The following is a 14,159-nucleotide window of genomic DNA, read 5'->3' as shown; positions in this document are numbered from 1 at the left end:
GAGAAATCCCTAAGAATTCTTCAATTACTTAGTGATAAGTTCTTCTATTTCTAACATTCCCAAGATTTCCTAAAGATAATGGTAAAACCAAATATTCAAGTAACTATATTTAAATGATCACTTAAAATAAACATATGAGGGGCTGGGGATGTGGCTCAAGCGGTAGCGCGCTCGCCTGGCATGTGTGCGGCCCCGGTTCGATCCTCAGCACCACATACCAATAAAGATGTTGTGTCCGCCAAGAACTAAAAAATAAATATTAAAAAAAAAAAATTCTCTCTCTCCTCACTCTCTCTTTAAAAAAAAAATAAAAAATAAACATATGAATGCTTATTCATATACATGTATTGTGTATGTTTAATTGTGACCTCCTTAAAGAAAGGAATGGTTTCAATTATGTATCTCCAATGTGTAAATTCAGTGCCTGACAAAGAAGCTGCTCATAAATGCTTGCTGATGTAATGAGTTCTTGTCAAAAAGCAGCTTCAAGAGATGAAAGACCTGAGAGAAGAAATCCAAGAAATGAAAAATCAAATCTGACAAAAAGCAAGTGATAATTCCAAAACAGTCGTTATGCTGTGTGTTGTTATGATTCAAATTTGCATTTCCCTAATGACAATATACTAAGCATCTGTCCATGGACTTACTAATACTATCTGCTTTGATACTGTGTCTATTTAAATCTCTTGCCATTTATTTAGTTATTTTCTTATTATACAATTCTGAGACTTCTGGATACCAGTCCGTATTCCAATATTTTCCCCCAGTATGTGGCCTACCTTTTCATTCTCTTAACAATGTCTTTCAAAGAGCAGACTTTTTTTTCAAATTTTGATAAAGGCCAATTCATAAATTTTTTCACTATGCTTTGGTGTCTGTAGAAATATTGGCCTGAACCACAAGAAAAAAAGAATTTTTTTCTGTTTTAGTTTTGAAATTTAAATCTGTGATTCATTTTGAGTTCATTTGTATGTATGATTTATGTATAATCTTTTAGTACAATCTTTTAGTACAGTAGAAATGTATACCAACATCTTTTTGAATATTCAAAAAGGCAGAGAAAACTACATGAAAAATTCAGAGAATATTAATATTTACCAGCAATTCTAGAAGAAATTCTTTATCAAAAGTTGTGTCTTCATTTTTAGGAAGGGTTGGCAACAGGCAGAGGTATGATGCCACCTGGTGGAGTGTGTTTGAACTGCAGAATGAAGAACATTTTATTCATAACAATTCAATTTGCTTTTGAAACATGCATTTTCACAGACAGTTGAAAAAATAAATATAGTCCTATGATATGGGCAGCCAATATCAAAAGACAGTAATGAAAATTAAACTTATAATTCAGTGTTTTTTAAAGTATTTTCTACAAACCTCATGGTACCTAAAATCCTTTCAAGGGAACTGCAAGGACAGCATGTTTTTAATACCAAGACATTCCTCCCCCACTATATTTATATATACACCAACAGTACAAAGGCATTAGTGGGTAGCTGGGACTATAGAGTAGATAGATACAGATTAGCTGGGGATATAGTATATAGTTGATAGAGTGTTTGCCTCACATCCACAAGGCCCTGGGTTCAATCCCCAGCACCCCCCGCCCCACCCCCAAAAAAAGGCATTGACGGTAAAATTGCTGGCAAAGATTCAGTCAGTGGCACCAATCTGTGCTAAAAGTATTCACAGAATTCCTCAATTGCACAAAGTATTTCTTTACAAAGTCAGTTTTATTGAAGAATGTCCCTGATGCAACAGTGAAAAATTAAAACTGTTATTAAATTTGGATTCTTGAATACCCATTCCAAATTTTTCTGTGAACTTAACAGCTTTCCACTACTTAAAAAGTTTCATCAACCCCCAAATTTCTCTCATGCTACTTTGTATCAAACCTTCACTACACTCTCTAGAAATTTCTAAAGTATTTTCAATCTCTATGATTTTTGCCTTTTCAGAAGGTCAAACCACACATTTGGTAGCCTTGGACACTGGATATCTTCTGATACTGGTGGATGAAATTCACCTACAATGTGGTGTGTATTTGTAGTCCATTGCTTCATATTGCTCAGTACTGTTCTATATTACATGATGTACCACGGTGTGTTTATTCATTTACCACTTGAAGGATATATATGTATTCTAGTTTTTGACAATTACAAATAAAGCTACTATATACATTTTTGCATAAAGATAAAATTTTAACTTTTCCTGAGTATATCTTTAAGCAAGGATTGCTGGATCATATAGTAAACACATGTTTAACTTTAAAAGAAAGTGTTAACTTTTTCCAAAGTGGCTCTCATTTTTAGTTCCCACCAGCAATGTCTGAAAAGTTCAGTTGCTCCACATCATTAGCAAATTGTCCATTGTTTTTTTTTTCTTTTAAATAATTCTAATACATATGTAGTAAGTATATTATGATTCAAATTTGCATTTCCCTAGCATCTTTTCATGCACTAACATCTATCTGCTTTGATACTTTATCTATTTAAATCTCTTACCATTTAATTAGTTATTTTCTTCTTATGGAATTCTAAGACTTTTGAATACCAATCCTTCATCACGTATGTGTTTTTTAGTCAATATTTTCTGCTAGTATGTGGCTTGCCTTTTGATTCTCTTTGAAAACAATGTCTTTCAAAGAGCTGACTTTTTCTAAATATCAATAAAGGCCAATTCTTAATTTTTCCATTGTGCTTTGGTGTCTGTAGAAATCTTGGCACAAACCATAATGACAAAGTTTTTTTTTTTTTCTGTTTTATTTTTGATATCTAAGTCTGTAATTCAATTTGAGTTTTTTGTGTATATGATGCAAAGTTATGGTTCAAGGTTCATTCATAGTTTGCATAAAGATGTCTAACTGTTCTAGCATCACTGTTGAAAAATTATCCTTTCTTCATATTAGTAAATTAATTTAATTCTAATTAAGTACATTATAAAAATCAACTATATATATATATATATATATATATATAGAGAGAGAGAGAGAGAGAGAGAGAGAGAGTGTGTCTTATTTCTGAATTCTCTTTCTATTCTACTCTACTGATCCATAAATCAACCCTTTTTGATACTATAATATCTTCTTTACTGTAGCTTTATACTAAATAGTAGAAGTAGCTAGTAGAATTCATCCAACACTGTTCATTTTCAAAATGATTGTGTCTCTTCTAGTTCCCTTGCCTTTCCATACTACTTTTAGTATAAGTTTTGTCAATTTTTTCAAAATACTATGCTAGAATTTTGTCTGAAATTAAATTATATCTATAGATAAATTTGGGAAGGATTTACACCTAATCTGAGTCTTTATGAGTAAGACATTAAAGCTCATGTACAAACCCAATTAGATTCAATAAACCACACATTAAAAAGATTCACAAACATGTAAATCAACGGCACTCTTCCCATTGTGTTTTTTTCATTTAGAGTATACATTTTTCATTAATAATAAACATGTTAACATATAATGGATTATATTTCATATTTTTAATGAGCTATTGGAAAAAATTTTTCCTCAAATGTATTATGCAGATAAAATAAATGTAATATGTAAAAACGGTCTAAAAACATAAGACAATATTTTGTAACTTTAGGGCCCAGAAGGTCTTCTACATAAAGTATAATCACTAAAAAGAAGATTGACAGATGTGATTAACTAAAAAATTAAAACATCTGCAAAACAAACAAAAAAAACAGAGTGGGTGCAAAAATTTTAAAAATTATGAAATTATTTAAACACAGATATATAATTGACACTGGACTTTTAAACCAATTTAATGACACATTTAAAAATAGATTGATACAGATATGCTTGCATTTTAATTTATTTTAAAATGCCACTTTCATTTGAGATCATTGTATTAAATCACAACTCTGCAGGAATTTTAGCATGAGGTAGAACTAATAAAGTTCAGAAACTAAAAAAAAAAAAAAAAAATTAAAATACCTGTAATAATACAAGAAATTACAAAGTTAAACTGAGAAAAATAATCATGTAATACAAACTAGATAATGGATTAATATCTAGACTATATAAAGGTTTCTCAAAAATAAAATGAATAAGAAAATAAGCAATCAAATAAAAAATAGTAAAGAATAACAGGAAAGTTACAGAAGAAATGCAAATGGCTAACAAAATTAAAGATACTCAATTTTCCCAATATAATGAAAAAAATGCAAAGTAAAACAATAAGGATTTTTCTGCTCTTGGATGGGGAAAAAGTAAGGACTCATTTACTTAGTGTTGGTAGGGAGAGAAAGAAAGCCTCATGCACTGTTGGTGTAAGTGTAAATTGTTAGTCTTTTCTGAAGGAACAAATTTTAAACATATAACCTTTGAGTCAGCCATTCGCTTCTAGGAATCAGCACTAAATTTTTTTCTTTACATAGAAGGAACAAGGAATGCTGCTAGTCTAAATACTGAATCTCTCTCAAGCCCATGTGTTGAAGGATTAGTCTCCAGCCTGTGGCGTTACTGGGAGGACTACTGGAAGGAAGTTAGGTCATTGGGAGCATATTCTTGAAGAAGATTTTGGGACCCTGGTCCTTCCTCCCTCTCCTTCTTTGCTCACCTGCTATGAGTGATCTGCTTCTGCCATGCATTCCTACTCTAGGGCCAACTGACCATGGATTGGCACCTCTAAACTGTAAATCAAAATAAACCTTTCTTTTTTTAAAATTCATTTAACTCACATATTTATTACAGCAATGGAAATCTGACTAACACAGATGCTCATACAGAATTGTTGGTAATAGCCCAAAATTTTAAAGTTAAAGATCCATCAATAAGAGAGTAATTAAAAAACAGTGTGATAATACCATTTAATGGAACTCAATGCAATTACTTCAAAGAATAAAATAGACCTATTATAAGAATTATAATCAGATCCTCACTTGAAAATGAATAAACAAATCAACCTTAGTTTGTTTCATTTCAAATACAAAATAACTACATAATTTCTCCCAAGAGTTAAGAACAAAAGGGAAATAATGAACAGTGTTAAAACTTAGGGTTCAGGAATTAAACTGGTTCAAATCTTATCTCTGTCACTTATTTGCTGTGTAACCAAGCAAATTACTTATTCTATGCCTTAGTTACTTTTTTAAAAAAATGGTATTTATTACTAATATGAAGTTTTGAGGATTATTTACACACTTAGCATAGTACCACTTAATACTAAATAAACATGTGATCACTATCGCTATTTTCAAAAACCTATATTAGCAGATAACTAAATGCCAGACAATATTACTAATTTTATAAATTTTAACCATGCAAAAATGTTCCTAAGTCATAGAACTAATATCACAAATGATGAACCATCATGGATGTCTCTTACATGACTAATGGGATTGACCAATTTAATGTCCTACTATAGGAAAAATTTAAGATCTATAAAATGACAAGTTACGAAAAATATCTTTTACCCCAAAAAAGGCAAGAGAGAGAGAGAGAGAGAGAGAGAAGAAGAAGGAGGAGGAGGAGGAGGAGGAGGGGGGGGGGAATGGATAACTGCTTTTAAGTGACTCAAAGATATCAAACTGTTAGAGAATAACATAAGCTTAGACGTCAATAAAGAGTGAAGGAATAAGCAGCATTATCTAAAATAATGAAAAAAATTAATAAAAGCAACAAAATAAAATTCAAGGAGCATGAAACTAAGAGAGTTTATAAACAGTTTTTCTTTTGTGTTGCCTTACCTAAGAGGTCCAAAAAACTTGACCAAGGATTCTCGAGTATCTACTTCTGCCACATTGGAGAGGGCAAAATCATAGAGTTCAGGGAAATGTGCAAAAGCAGCTCTCTGAAACAGAGTGACAAAAAATATAAATAATTAATATCTACATCTCCGTCTAAAATTTACAGACTTTATGGCAGAAATGTTTTCTAAAAGTATAATGTACTACCCTTTCTTATAGGCATCTAGGATGTGACCTGCACCTTATTCATCCAGAAATATGTAATGCAACAGAAAAGAAATAAAAGCAAAACAACCACCAAGAATTATTCAAGCAGGAAAGCAAAAATGAAGAGCCAGTGTTCAAATTTTTATTTCTAAAATTGATTTTGACTATATAAAAATAGCCATGAGGGCTATTAACAGAAGGGGATTAAAAAAAAAACATTTTTTTATTATCAAGAACTGACCTTACAAGACTAAAATAAAATCCCAAGGGAAAGTTCCCATTGAAAAAATAACCTGAGGAGAGAGGCAAAACACAATATGCTTACACCCTGTTTTTGTTTGGAACTCGAAGAAGAAAAGACCTGTAGGCTAACGTTCCCAACCAATATGGAATAAACTATAAGAAAATAGAAATAGCAGCACTCAGATGGTAAGTATCTAAGACAACATTCTTAGTCTTCCTTGATGCCCCTGTGTTACAGAAGAGACTCAGAAGTTTTTATGTGCTCCATGGTGGATGACACACACAGGTCACCAATGTTATGAGTGAGTTTGCATGGGATTATTGAAGACAACTACAAAATGACTGTAACTAAGTTGAGAATGGGTGGCCTAAACCAGGAAATGAGTGAGAATCAGTTCTCAGAAGAACACTAACAACATAAAGAACAAAACAGGAGACTCCAAAAGCAGTATGGAGTTCCTTGAGACCAGTCATCACGCCTTGCCTGTACAACAGGATAAAACCACATCCACACCAACTGTGGTTACTTGAAGGGCAAAAGAACAAAAACACTAATGTTCTAAGAAAAGAAGGAAAAGACATCTGAGTTCATTCCTCTTCCAAAACAATGAACTTTAGAGCCTCCATGTACACCCTGATGTCACTTGTGAAAAGAGGAGGGAGATCAGAAAATCAAGCAGAGAGTAGAATTGATTATCAAAAAGAGTTTAAACTTCTGTTTAAGACTTTACCCTCCAAAAAACTTAAACTGACAAAAGCAACCTTCTGTCATCAAAAAAAAAAAAAAAAAAGGAGCTCAATAGCAAAGTGAGGTCAGTAACAGAAAACAAAAGTACTTCTTTTGGCATATATGAACTACATTGGTAAATTTCAGTCCTATTACATGTGTTGATCTTAAAAATCTGTAGAATGCTTTCATACACTTTACCATATGATACAGCACTTGTTCATGAAATAAAAGTGTCAGCAAGACCAATATTTGTACCAAACTGGCCTAGTAAAGTAGAATAACATCATATTGACTCATAGGACTCAGATGCACTATGAAAGTCATTTTTTTTCATTAATTCATCAGAATTAGAAAGCTTTAAAAGTTGACGATAAAACACTATTATATTAGTACTTTTTTTCTATTTGCATCTATACAAAAATTAGATTAAAGAAAAGGCTATAGTCCATTTCAATTACCTGTAGAGAAGTAATTCTATCATAATGAATTGTGGTCATCTCATTCTCTGTCAGAGCATTTCCAGTCTGGTCATTAATTTCAAAACCAGTATAGAACTTAAGCATGTCCAAAAGCTGAAAGGATAGATTTAAATTAATTAACTATGGAAATAAGACCAAAAAAATATAGCACTATTTAATAAAATAAACAAGTCAATAATGCATTTTCTCAGAGCTGCTGAAAATTTTTGGAATGTAAAGATCATAACAAATATTTCAGAACGTACCCAAACACATTTAGTTTACATGAAAACAAAATATGTCTTATGAATAAATTGCTAAGTCTATTACTTATACATGGTCTACTTCTACAGAGAATTTAAACTGTAATCCCCAAACTTTTGTGAATGAGGGTTTTGGATTTGTAAGTAGAGATATTCTTCTTTGTGCTGCTTCTGTTAGGGAAAAACTGTAAGGTGGGAAAGTTAAGTTGTACATTCCTCTTATAAGTCTTCACAGCCATTAAGCCTTTAGCTTGGTGCCGGCTGCTAAAGAGTCCCTGCTTTTGTATGGAGATTCCGCAAAAAAACTAGAAATAGAACCACCATATAACCCATGTAATCCACTCCTTGTTATATATCCAAAAGATCTAAAATCAGCATACTACATTGATGCAGCCACAATGTTTATAGTAGCACAATTAACAATAGCTAAGTTATGGAACCAACCCAAGTGCCTTTCAACAAATAAATGGATAAAGAAAAAGTGGTATATATTCACAATGAAGTATTACTCAATAATAAATAGAAATGACATTATAGCATTTTCTGGTAAATGGATGGATCTGCAGACTATCATGCTAAGTAAAATAAGCCAGTCCCAAAATGTCAAAGGTTGAATGTTTCCCTGATGTGCAGAAGCTGATCCGAAATAAAGTGGGGGAGGGGTTCAAAAAAATAGAAAAAATATCAGTGGAGTAGACAAAGAGAATTGGAGGGAAGGGAAGTGGGATGGGATAAGGAAAGAACAGTAGAATAAATCGGACCTAATATTCCTATGTGTATATATGAATATACCACAGTGAATCTCACCATCATGTATATTTATAAGACATAAATTTAAAATATATATATCGATAGATAGATAGCAGAAAGATCAGTAGAGGGAAGGGAAGAAGGAGAGGGAAGAGAAAGGGAGTATACACTAGGGACTGAATTAGAACAAATTATATTCTATATTTTAATAATTTTGTCAAAATGAATCCTAATATTATGTTTAACTAAAAAGAGCCAGTAGAAAGAAAAAAAAATAGTGTTTAAAAAAAGAGTCTGCTTTCCCCATGTAGCAGCAGCAACAAAAGAGTTTACTAATTATATTCACCTCAAACCCAAATTATTTTACTTCAAATCCACAGCAGATTAGATATTAAGATTTCAAGACACACACAACTCACTGGACAAAAATTTATAAAAGAGAAAAGAAAAAGAAATGCTTATAGACATGAGATAAAATAATATGTAATGCACACAAAAACTGTATCTCCCATTATGATATCATTCAAAGATAATAACTGCCAGGCATGGTGGTGCATGCCTGTAATTGTAGCAGCTTGGGAGGCTGAGGCAGGAGGATCACAAGTTCAAAGCCAGCCTCAGCAACAGTGAGGCACTAAAAAACTCAGTGAGACCCTGTCTCTAAATAAAATACAAAATAGGGCTGGGGATGTGGCTCAGTGGTTAAGTGCCTCTGAGATCAATTCCCAGTACTAAAAAAAAAGAAAAGAAAGAATTACAAGTTTGTTACGTTTTCTTCTATATGATGCTACAAAAAAACAGGAAATATTAATATTTTTGCCTTCCTTAAAGTGCATTTACCTTCCAACCCAAGGTAGCAGGATAAGTGTACATAAATCTCCATGCTATCAATTGCCTGTCACCACCATCATGTGGAAAGACAGAGCCATGGTATTGGGCACAGTTTACTTGAAACTCACGCTCATCACTGACTATATTCCACAGTGGTTATTCACATAAAATCAAAACATGTGAACATGTGGAACTACATCACCAAAATCACAATTTAGTCCAATAATAAAGTCATACATAAATAACATAGTTAGAATATATATTTATTAAAGGCCACCTATGCAAGAGTGCATTAATTTTACATATTAAGACCTGACTTTAAAATGATTATTTAGAATTTTACATCATTCAATATTTAGAAGAATTTACCTTTTTTTATTTGTTCTAATTAGTTATACATACTAGCAGAATGCATTTTATCATATTATACACAAATGGCACACAAATTCTCATTCCTCTGGCTGAACATGGTGTACAGTCCCTTCAGTAGTGTAATCATACATGTATATAGGGCAATAATGTCTATCTCATTTTATCATCCTTCCAAGAATTTACTTTTTGTCATATGCTCGTACTTCCAGTTGGCAAAGATGAACCTAGAAATTAAAATGGTTAAGTGTGTTTAGGTATATCAGTGCTCACCTGAGAAAAAAGATGACCATCCTCTTCCCTATGAACAAGATTGGAAAGGTAACAGTGAACCAAAAGATGAGAGTCATCTAAAATGGTATTAAACCAGCGCCTTGTAGGGAGCAGGGCCTAGGAAAAATAAACATCACAGCAATAATTCTGCATGTATTCTCTGCAGATAGTATAAAGGTAAAGTCTACTATATTTAACTCAGAAGTACTCATCACAAAGTACCCTCCAGCCTCCACAAAGACATACTGTGCACATAGCAAGAGGCATGGATCATGCTGTCAATAAACTCAGTGGCAGTGTTTTTAGTTAATAACAATGATGATAACAGAACTTTAAAGAGAAAATTAAAAATAATATCTAACACAGGAAGAATTTTCACAAGTCATCTCAACAAATAGTTTTCCAACAAAATCCTACATGCAATTTCAGTGTGAATTTGCAAGTAAGTTTAAAACCCAGTATAAATTGTGTATGTTTAAAAATGGAGCTGTTTTGAAGACAAAGGAAAAGTCTCCCTAAATGAAGACCCCTGTTTCCCTTTCCTCTCCCCACATTCCCCCATGATAGTCAGAAAGGTGATGATGAGAAATATGGGACCATGACAGTTTGAAAACCATTATCTAATCATAACACATTTAACAGATGAAGTTGAGCTCCTAAATACCAAAAGGAAATAAATTTGTTACTGACACAGCTAGAATATAAATGAAGACTTACAGAATGACTGCTAGTCCAATATTCTAACAATCATTCAAAATAAGGCACGAAAAGATCTTTTTTCAACTTCCCACTTTATAAGGGAAAGAAAATGGATTTAATTTGAAATATATCACTTTTTATCTTTATCTGAAATTCCTACCAACATTCTGCACATAGTATTATGGAATCTTATCCTTTAAAAATTTTAATTTAGGGGCTAGGGTTGTGGCTCAGTGGTAGAGCACTTGCCTACCATGTGTGAGGCACTGGGTTCAATTCTCAGCACCACATGAAAACATATGAATAAAATAAAAGTCCATCAATGTCTAAAAAATTTTTTTAAAAAATTTTTATTTAAAAAGTTGACAATAAATAGTTGCCCATGTCAAATGGGACAGTCATCTCAAAACCTAAAAGTACAACAACTTGTGAGTATGTGACACCTTGACATAAGGTTCAAATAAGGACAGTCAGAGGTGATAAAGAAATATATCACATGCAGTCATATGCTTAAGCTTAGACTCTTAATAAATACCTAACAAGTCATTCTATAATTCTTACCTCTAGATCTATCACAAGTTCAATAAATCTTTCACAATAATGAACTTTGTCCATAGTGACAGGTTCTAGACATAAGAGAAACATGTTAGAATTTTACTAGACTATCTGTGTGCTACTTCTTAAAATTTAATAATATAAGCAAAATCATTTACCTCTTATTCACAATAACTATGATTTTGAGTAAGAATATCCTGTATATTTTTTAAAAGGCAGGCTGATATTTAGCTGCTATGTTGCTCTACGAACATGACCTTGTGTCACATGTGCAAAAAGATATTTTTTAAAGTGCTAACTTTTAAAACCCATACTTAGTGACTAGATTTTGAAAAACACCAAAAAGTAGTTTTATATCAGAATTTGCTCTACTTTCCTTTTCATATATACAAATACATGTTTATGTAGATATACACAGAATACGTATGTACACATGTATATATGTACACATCTTTAAAATACATAGAAAATGAGCAGTATACAGTAATTTATGTTATCTTTTCCTACCGTATTACTTTTGATGTTAAAATACCAATGACACAAAGCAATGAAATATTTTAAAATCACAATTTTATTTTATGCTATTCATGACATAATACACCATTAAAAAATCATTCGTTTTTGTTTTAAAGTAATTTAAAATATTTTGTGACACAAAATATAAAATACTTTCAGAGCATAAGATTTTTATTAATTCTAGGAAATGATCTATCATTTATTAGCTAAAACCATCCTGTTAAGTTGGTTGCATTGTGAAATCAGATAACTTTCAGGTCTCTGATGTCCAGAGACAACTCAAGTAGCAGAGTTGTAAAAGATATCCTATAAACATTTCAAAAAATACATTCATTTTATTTACTTCTGGTGGAATGGAAAATGGAAGGCTTTATGTGAAGAAATGTAAATACTTTTGTGACTTATACACAGAAATGTTAACTGGAATTTTCCCTATAAATTTTCAGTTAAAATATGCCCATAATCCAGACCCTGCAGTAACAGAAAAATAAAATTCAATAGCTGGAAAAAACCTTAAAAAACATCTATTCAATTATGTACAACTATAATGTACCAATTTTTAAAATGGGGGGGTGGGGCAGAAAATATCTATTCTAGATATTCATTTTCTAATTGTTAAATTGAGGACCCCAAAAGAAATGACTTGATGAAGATACAGAACTGGAAGCCAGGTTTTCAGAACTTAGTGCAAGTCATACAGCTGTTTAAAGAATTAAAAGGAGCCAAGCTTAGTGGCAGAGACCTATAATTCCAGAGGCTCAGAAGGCTGAGGCAGGAGAATTTTGAGTTCAAGGGCAGACTCAGCAATTTAGTGAGACCCTAAGCAACTTAGCGTGACCCTGTCTCTAAATAAAATATTTAAAAAGACTGAGGATGTGGCTCAAGAGGTTAAGCGTCCCTGGGTTTAATCCCTAATACCACCCCCAAAAGGAGCAATTTTTAAATTAAATTCATTCAAACTAGGCCTCCATTGCTTTCATTCTTATAATTGTCAAAGGAAAAATGTTTCTTCTAAAACTTAAAAAGTTAGCAAATTCTGCATTCTGAACCTTTGGAAAAATGGCTGGCAATGGCCTGGTTAATATTAGATAACAAAGCTTGGTGTCATTAAGTTCGATGCTCTGATGGTCAGAGGAACACAGAGTAAAAACTTTGTTGTTCCAATTTGAGACAAACACATTCTTATCATTTGTGTCAAGTATACTGCAATCTTTCTTTTCCTTCCTCTGACAGCAGTTTTGACATGTTAGAGAATCCTACACAGATTGCTTATTACAACTAATATGAGTGTTTTTTTAATGAACCTATAAAATGAAACAACAATCCTTCTCATTCTTTTAAAAATAAGCTTTCTGTTTCCTAACTCTTCCATTCATCTTCATACATGCCTCTTTGAACTGGCACATTATTTTCACCATCTTATTGATTCCTTTGCCAGCCAAAAAAAAAAAAAAATTATATATATATATTTATTTATATTGCATGCGCCCAGGGACGCTTAACCACCAAGCCACACCCTCAGCCCTTTTTTATATTTTATTAGAGACAGGGTCTTGCTGAGTCGCTTAGAACTACACTAAGTTGCTGAAGCTGGGTTCAAACTCTCAATCCTCTTGCCTCAGTCTGATAAATCACTGGGATTACAGGCATGCACCACTGCGCCCAGCAACAATTTTTGATTAAAGTTTTAAGATAAATCTAAGAAGGCTAGGTGTGGTGGTGCATGCCTATAATCCCAGCAACTTGGGAAGCTGAGATGGGAGGACCACAAGTTGGAGGCCAGTCTTAGCAACTCAGTAAGACCCTATCTCAAACTAAAAAATAAAAAGAGCTGAGGCTATAGCTCAGTGGTAAACCAACTTTGGGTTCAAACCCCAGTACCAAAAAAAGAAAAACAGAATAATCACCTAAGAAATTTTGTTAATTGATTTTTAAACCTAGATGACCCTGTATTAACATTCCACAATTAGAGAAATAAATTTTATGACCCTGATTATTGGAGACATTAATAGTTCAAAGCATATATTGTTACTGTTTGTGCCAAGAAACTCCAATCTTCACCTTCATTTGAGGTTTAAGGCACTTAACAAAAAGATTTAAATATACTAATATTAAACAACTTAGATTATAAGCATATGATAATTTATATTGTTTGTTAGCAGTATTATGCTCCAAATGGGGTACAGGTGATTTATAGTATTGATATCTAATCCTGACTGAATTTTAGTTAAAATATTCAGTTGTTAAATATTACCTGGAAAATCAGCATTAAATAAGTAATTCTATTGCATTTTAAACAAAGCTATATGAAAATATAAACATGATACAACTATAAAGCTGTTCTTAGAGATTATATTTCACTTAAGAAATAAAATATTAAATGATGACATCTTATACAGCATATATACCTTTATTAAGTAACAATCTATTTGTACTCATTAAATGCTTATCAAGATCTTAACAACCTCATATATTGAATTGACTCCCCTTGGCATACAGGTATATAAACACATATGTAAGTGGGGTACAGTGTGGGCATGCCTGTAATCCCAGCAGCTCAGGAGGCTG

At 32.3% G+C, this 14,159-nt stretch overlaps 1 protein-coding gene across 4 annotated transcripts in view; it reads right to left on the bottom strand.

Annotated features, from left to right (window-relative positions):
* AQR (aquarius intron-binding spliceosomal factor) overlaps nucleotides 1–14,159 on the bottom strand; it is a 109,723-nt gene that overhangs the window by 57,745 nt on the left and 37,819 nt on the right. For all 4 annotated transcript variants that reach the window (XM_081288689.1, XM_081288691.1, XM_081288690.1 and 1 more), the window contains 5 exons: nucleotides 11,082–11,146; nucleotides 9,822–9,938; nucleotides 7,336–7,449; nucleotides 5,698–5,801; nucleotides 1,099–1,201 (listed from right to left, as the gene is read on the bottom strand). In XM_081288689.1, coding sequence (XP_081144815.1) covers nucleotides 1,099–1,201; nucleotides 5,698–5,801; nucleotides 7,336–7,449; nucleotides 9,822–9,938; nucleotides 11,082–11,146 — 503 coding nt within the window. The remainder of the gene's footprint in view (nucleotides 1–1,098; nucleotides 1,202–5,697; nucleotides 5,802–7,335; nucleotides 7,450–9,821; nucleotides 9,939–11,081; nucleotides 11,147–14,159) is intronic.

This window comes from Spermophilus citellus (genome assembly GCF_964194105.1).
Source record: "Spermophilus citellus genome assembly, chromosome: 4".
Taxonomy (NCBI): domain Eukaryota; kingdom Metazoa; phylum Chordata; class Mammalia; order Rodentia; family Sciuridae; genus Spermophilus; species Spermophilus citellus.
This window is presented reverse-complemented; position numbering and strand designations above follow the sequence as displayed.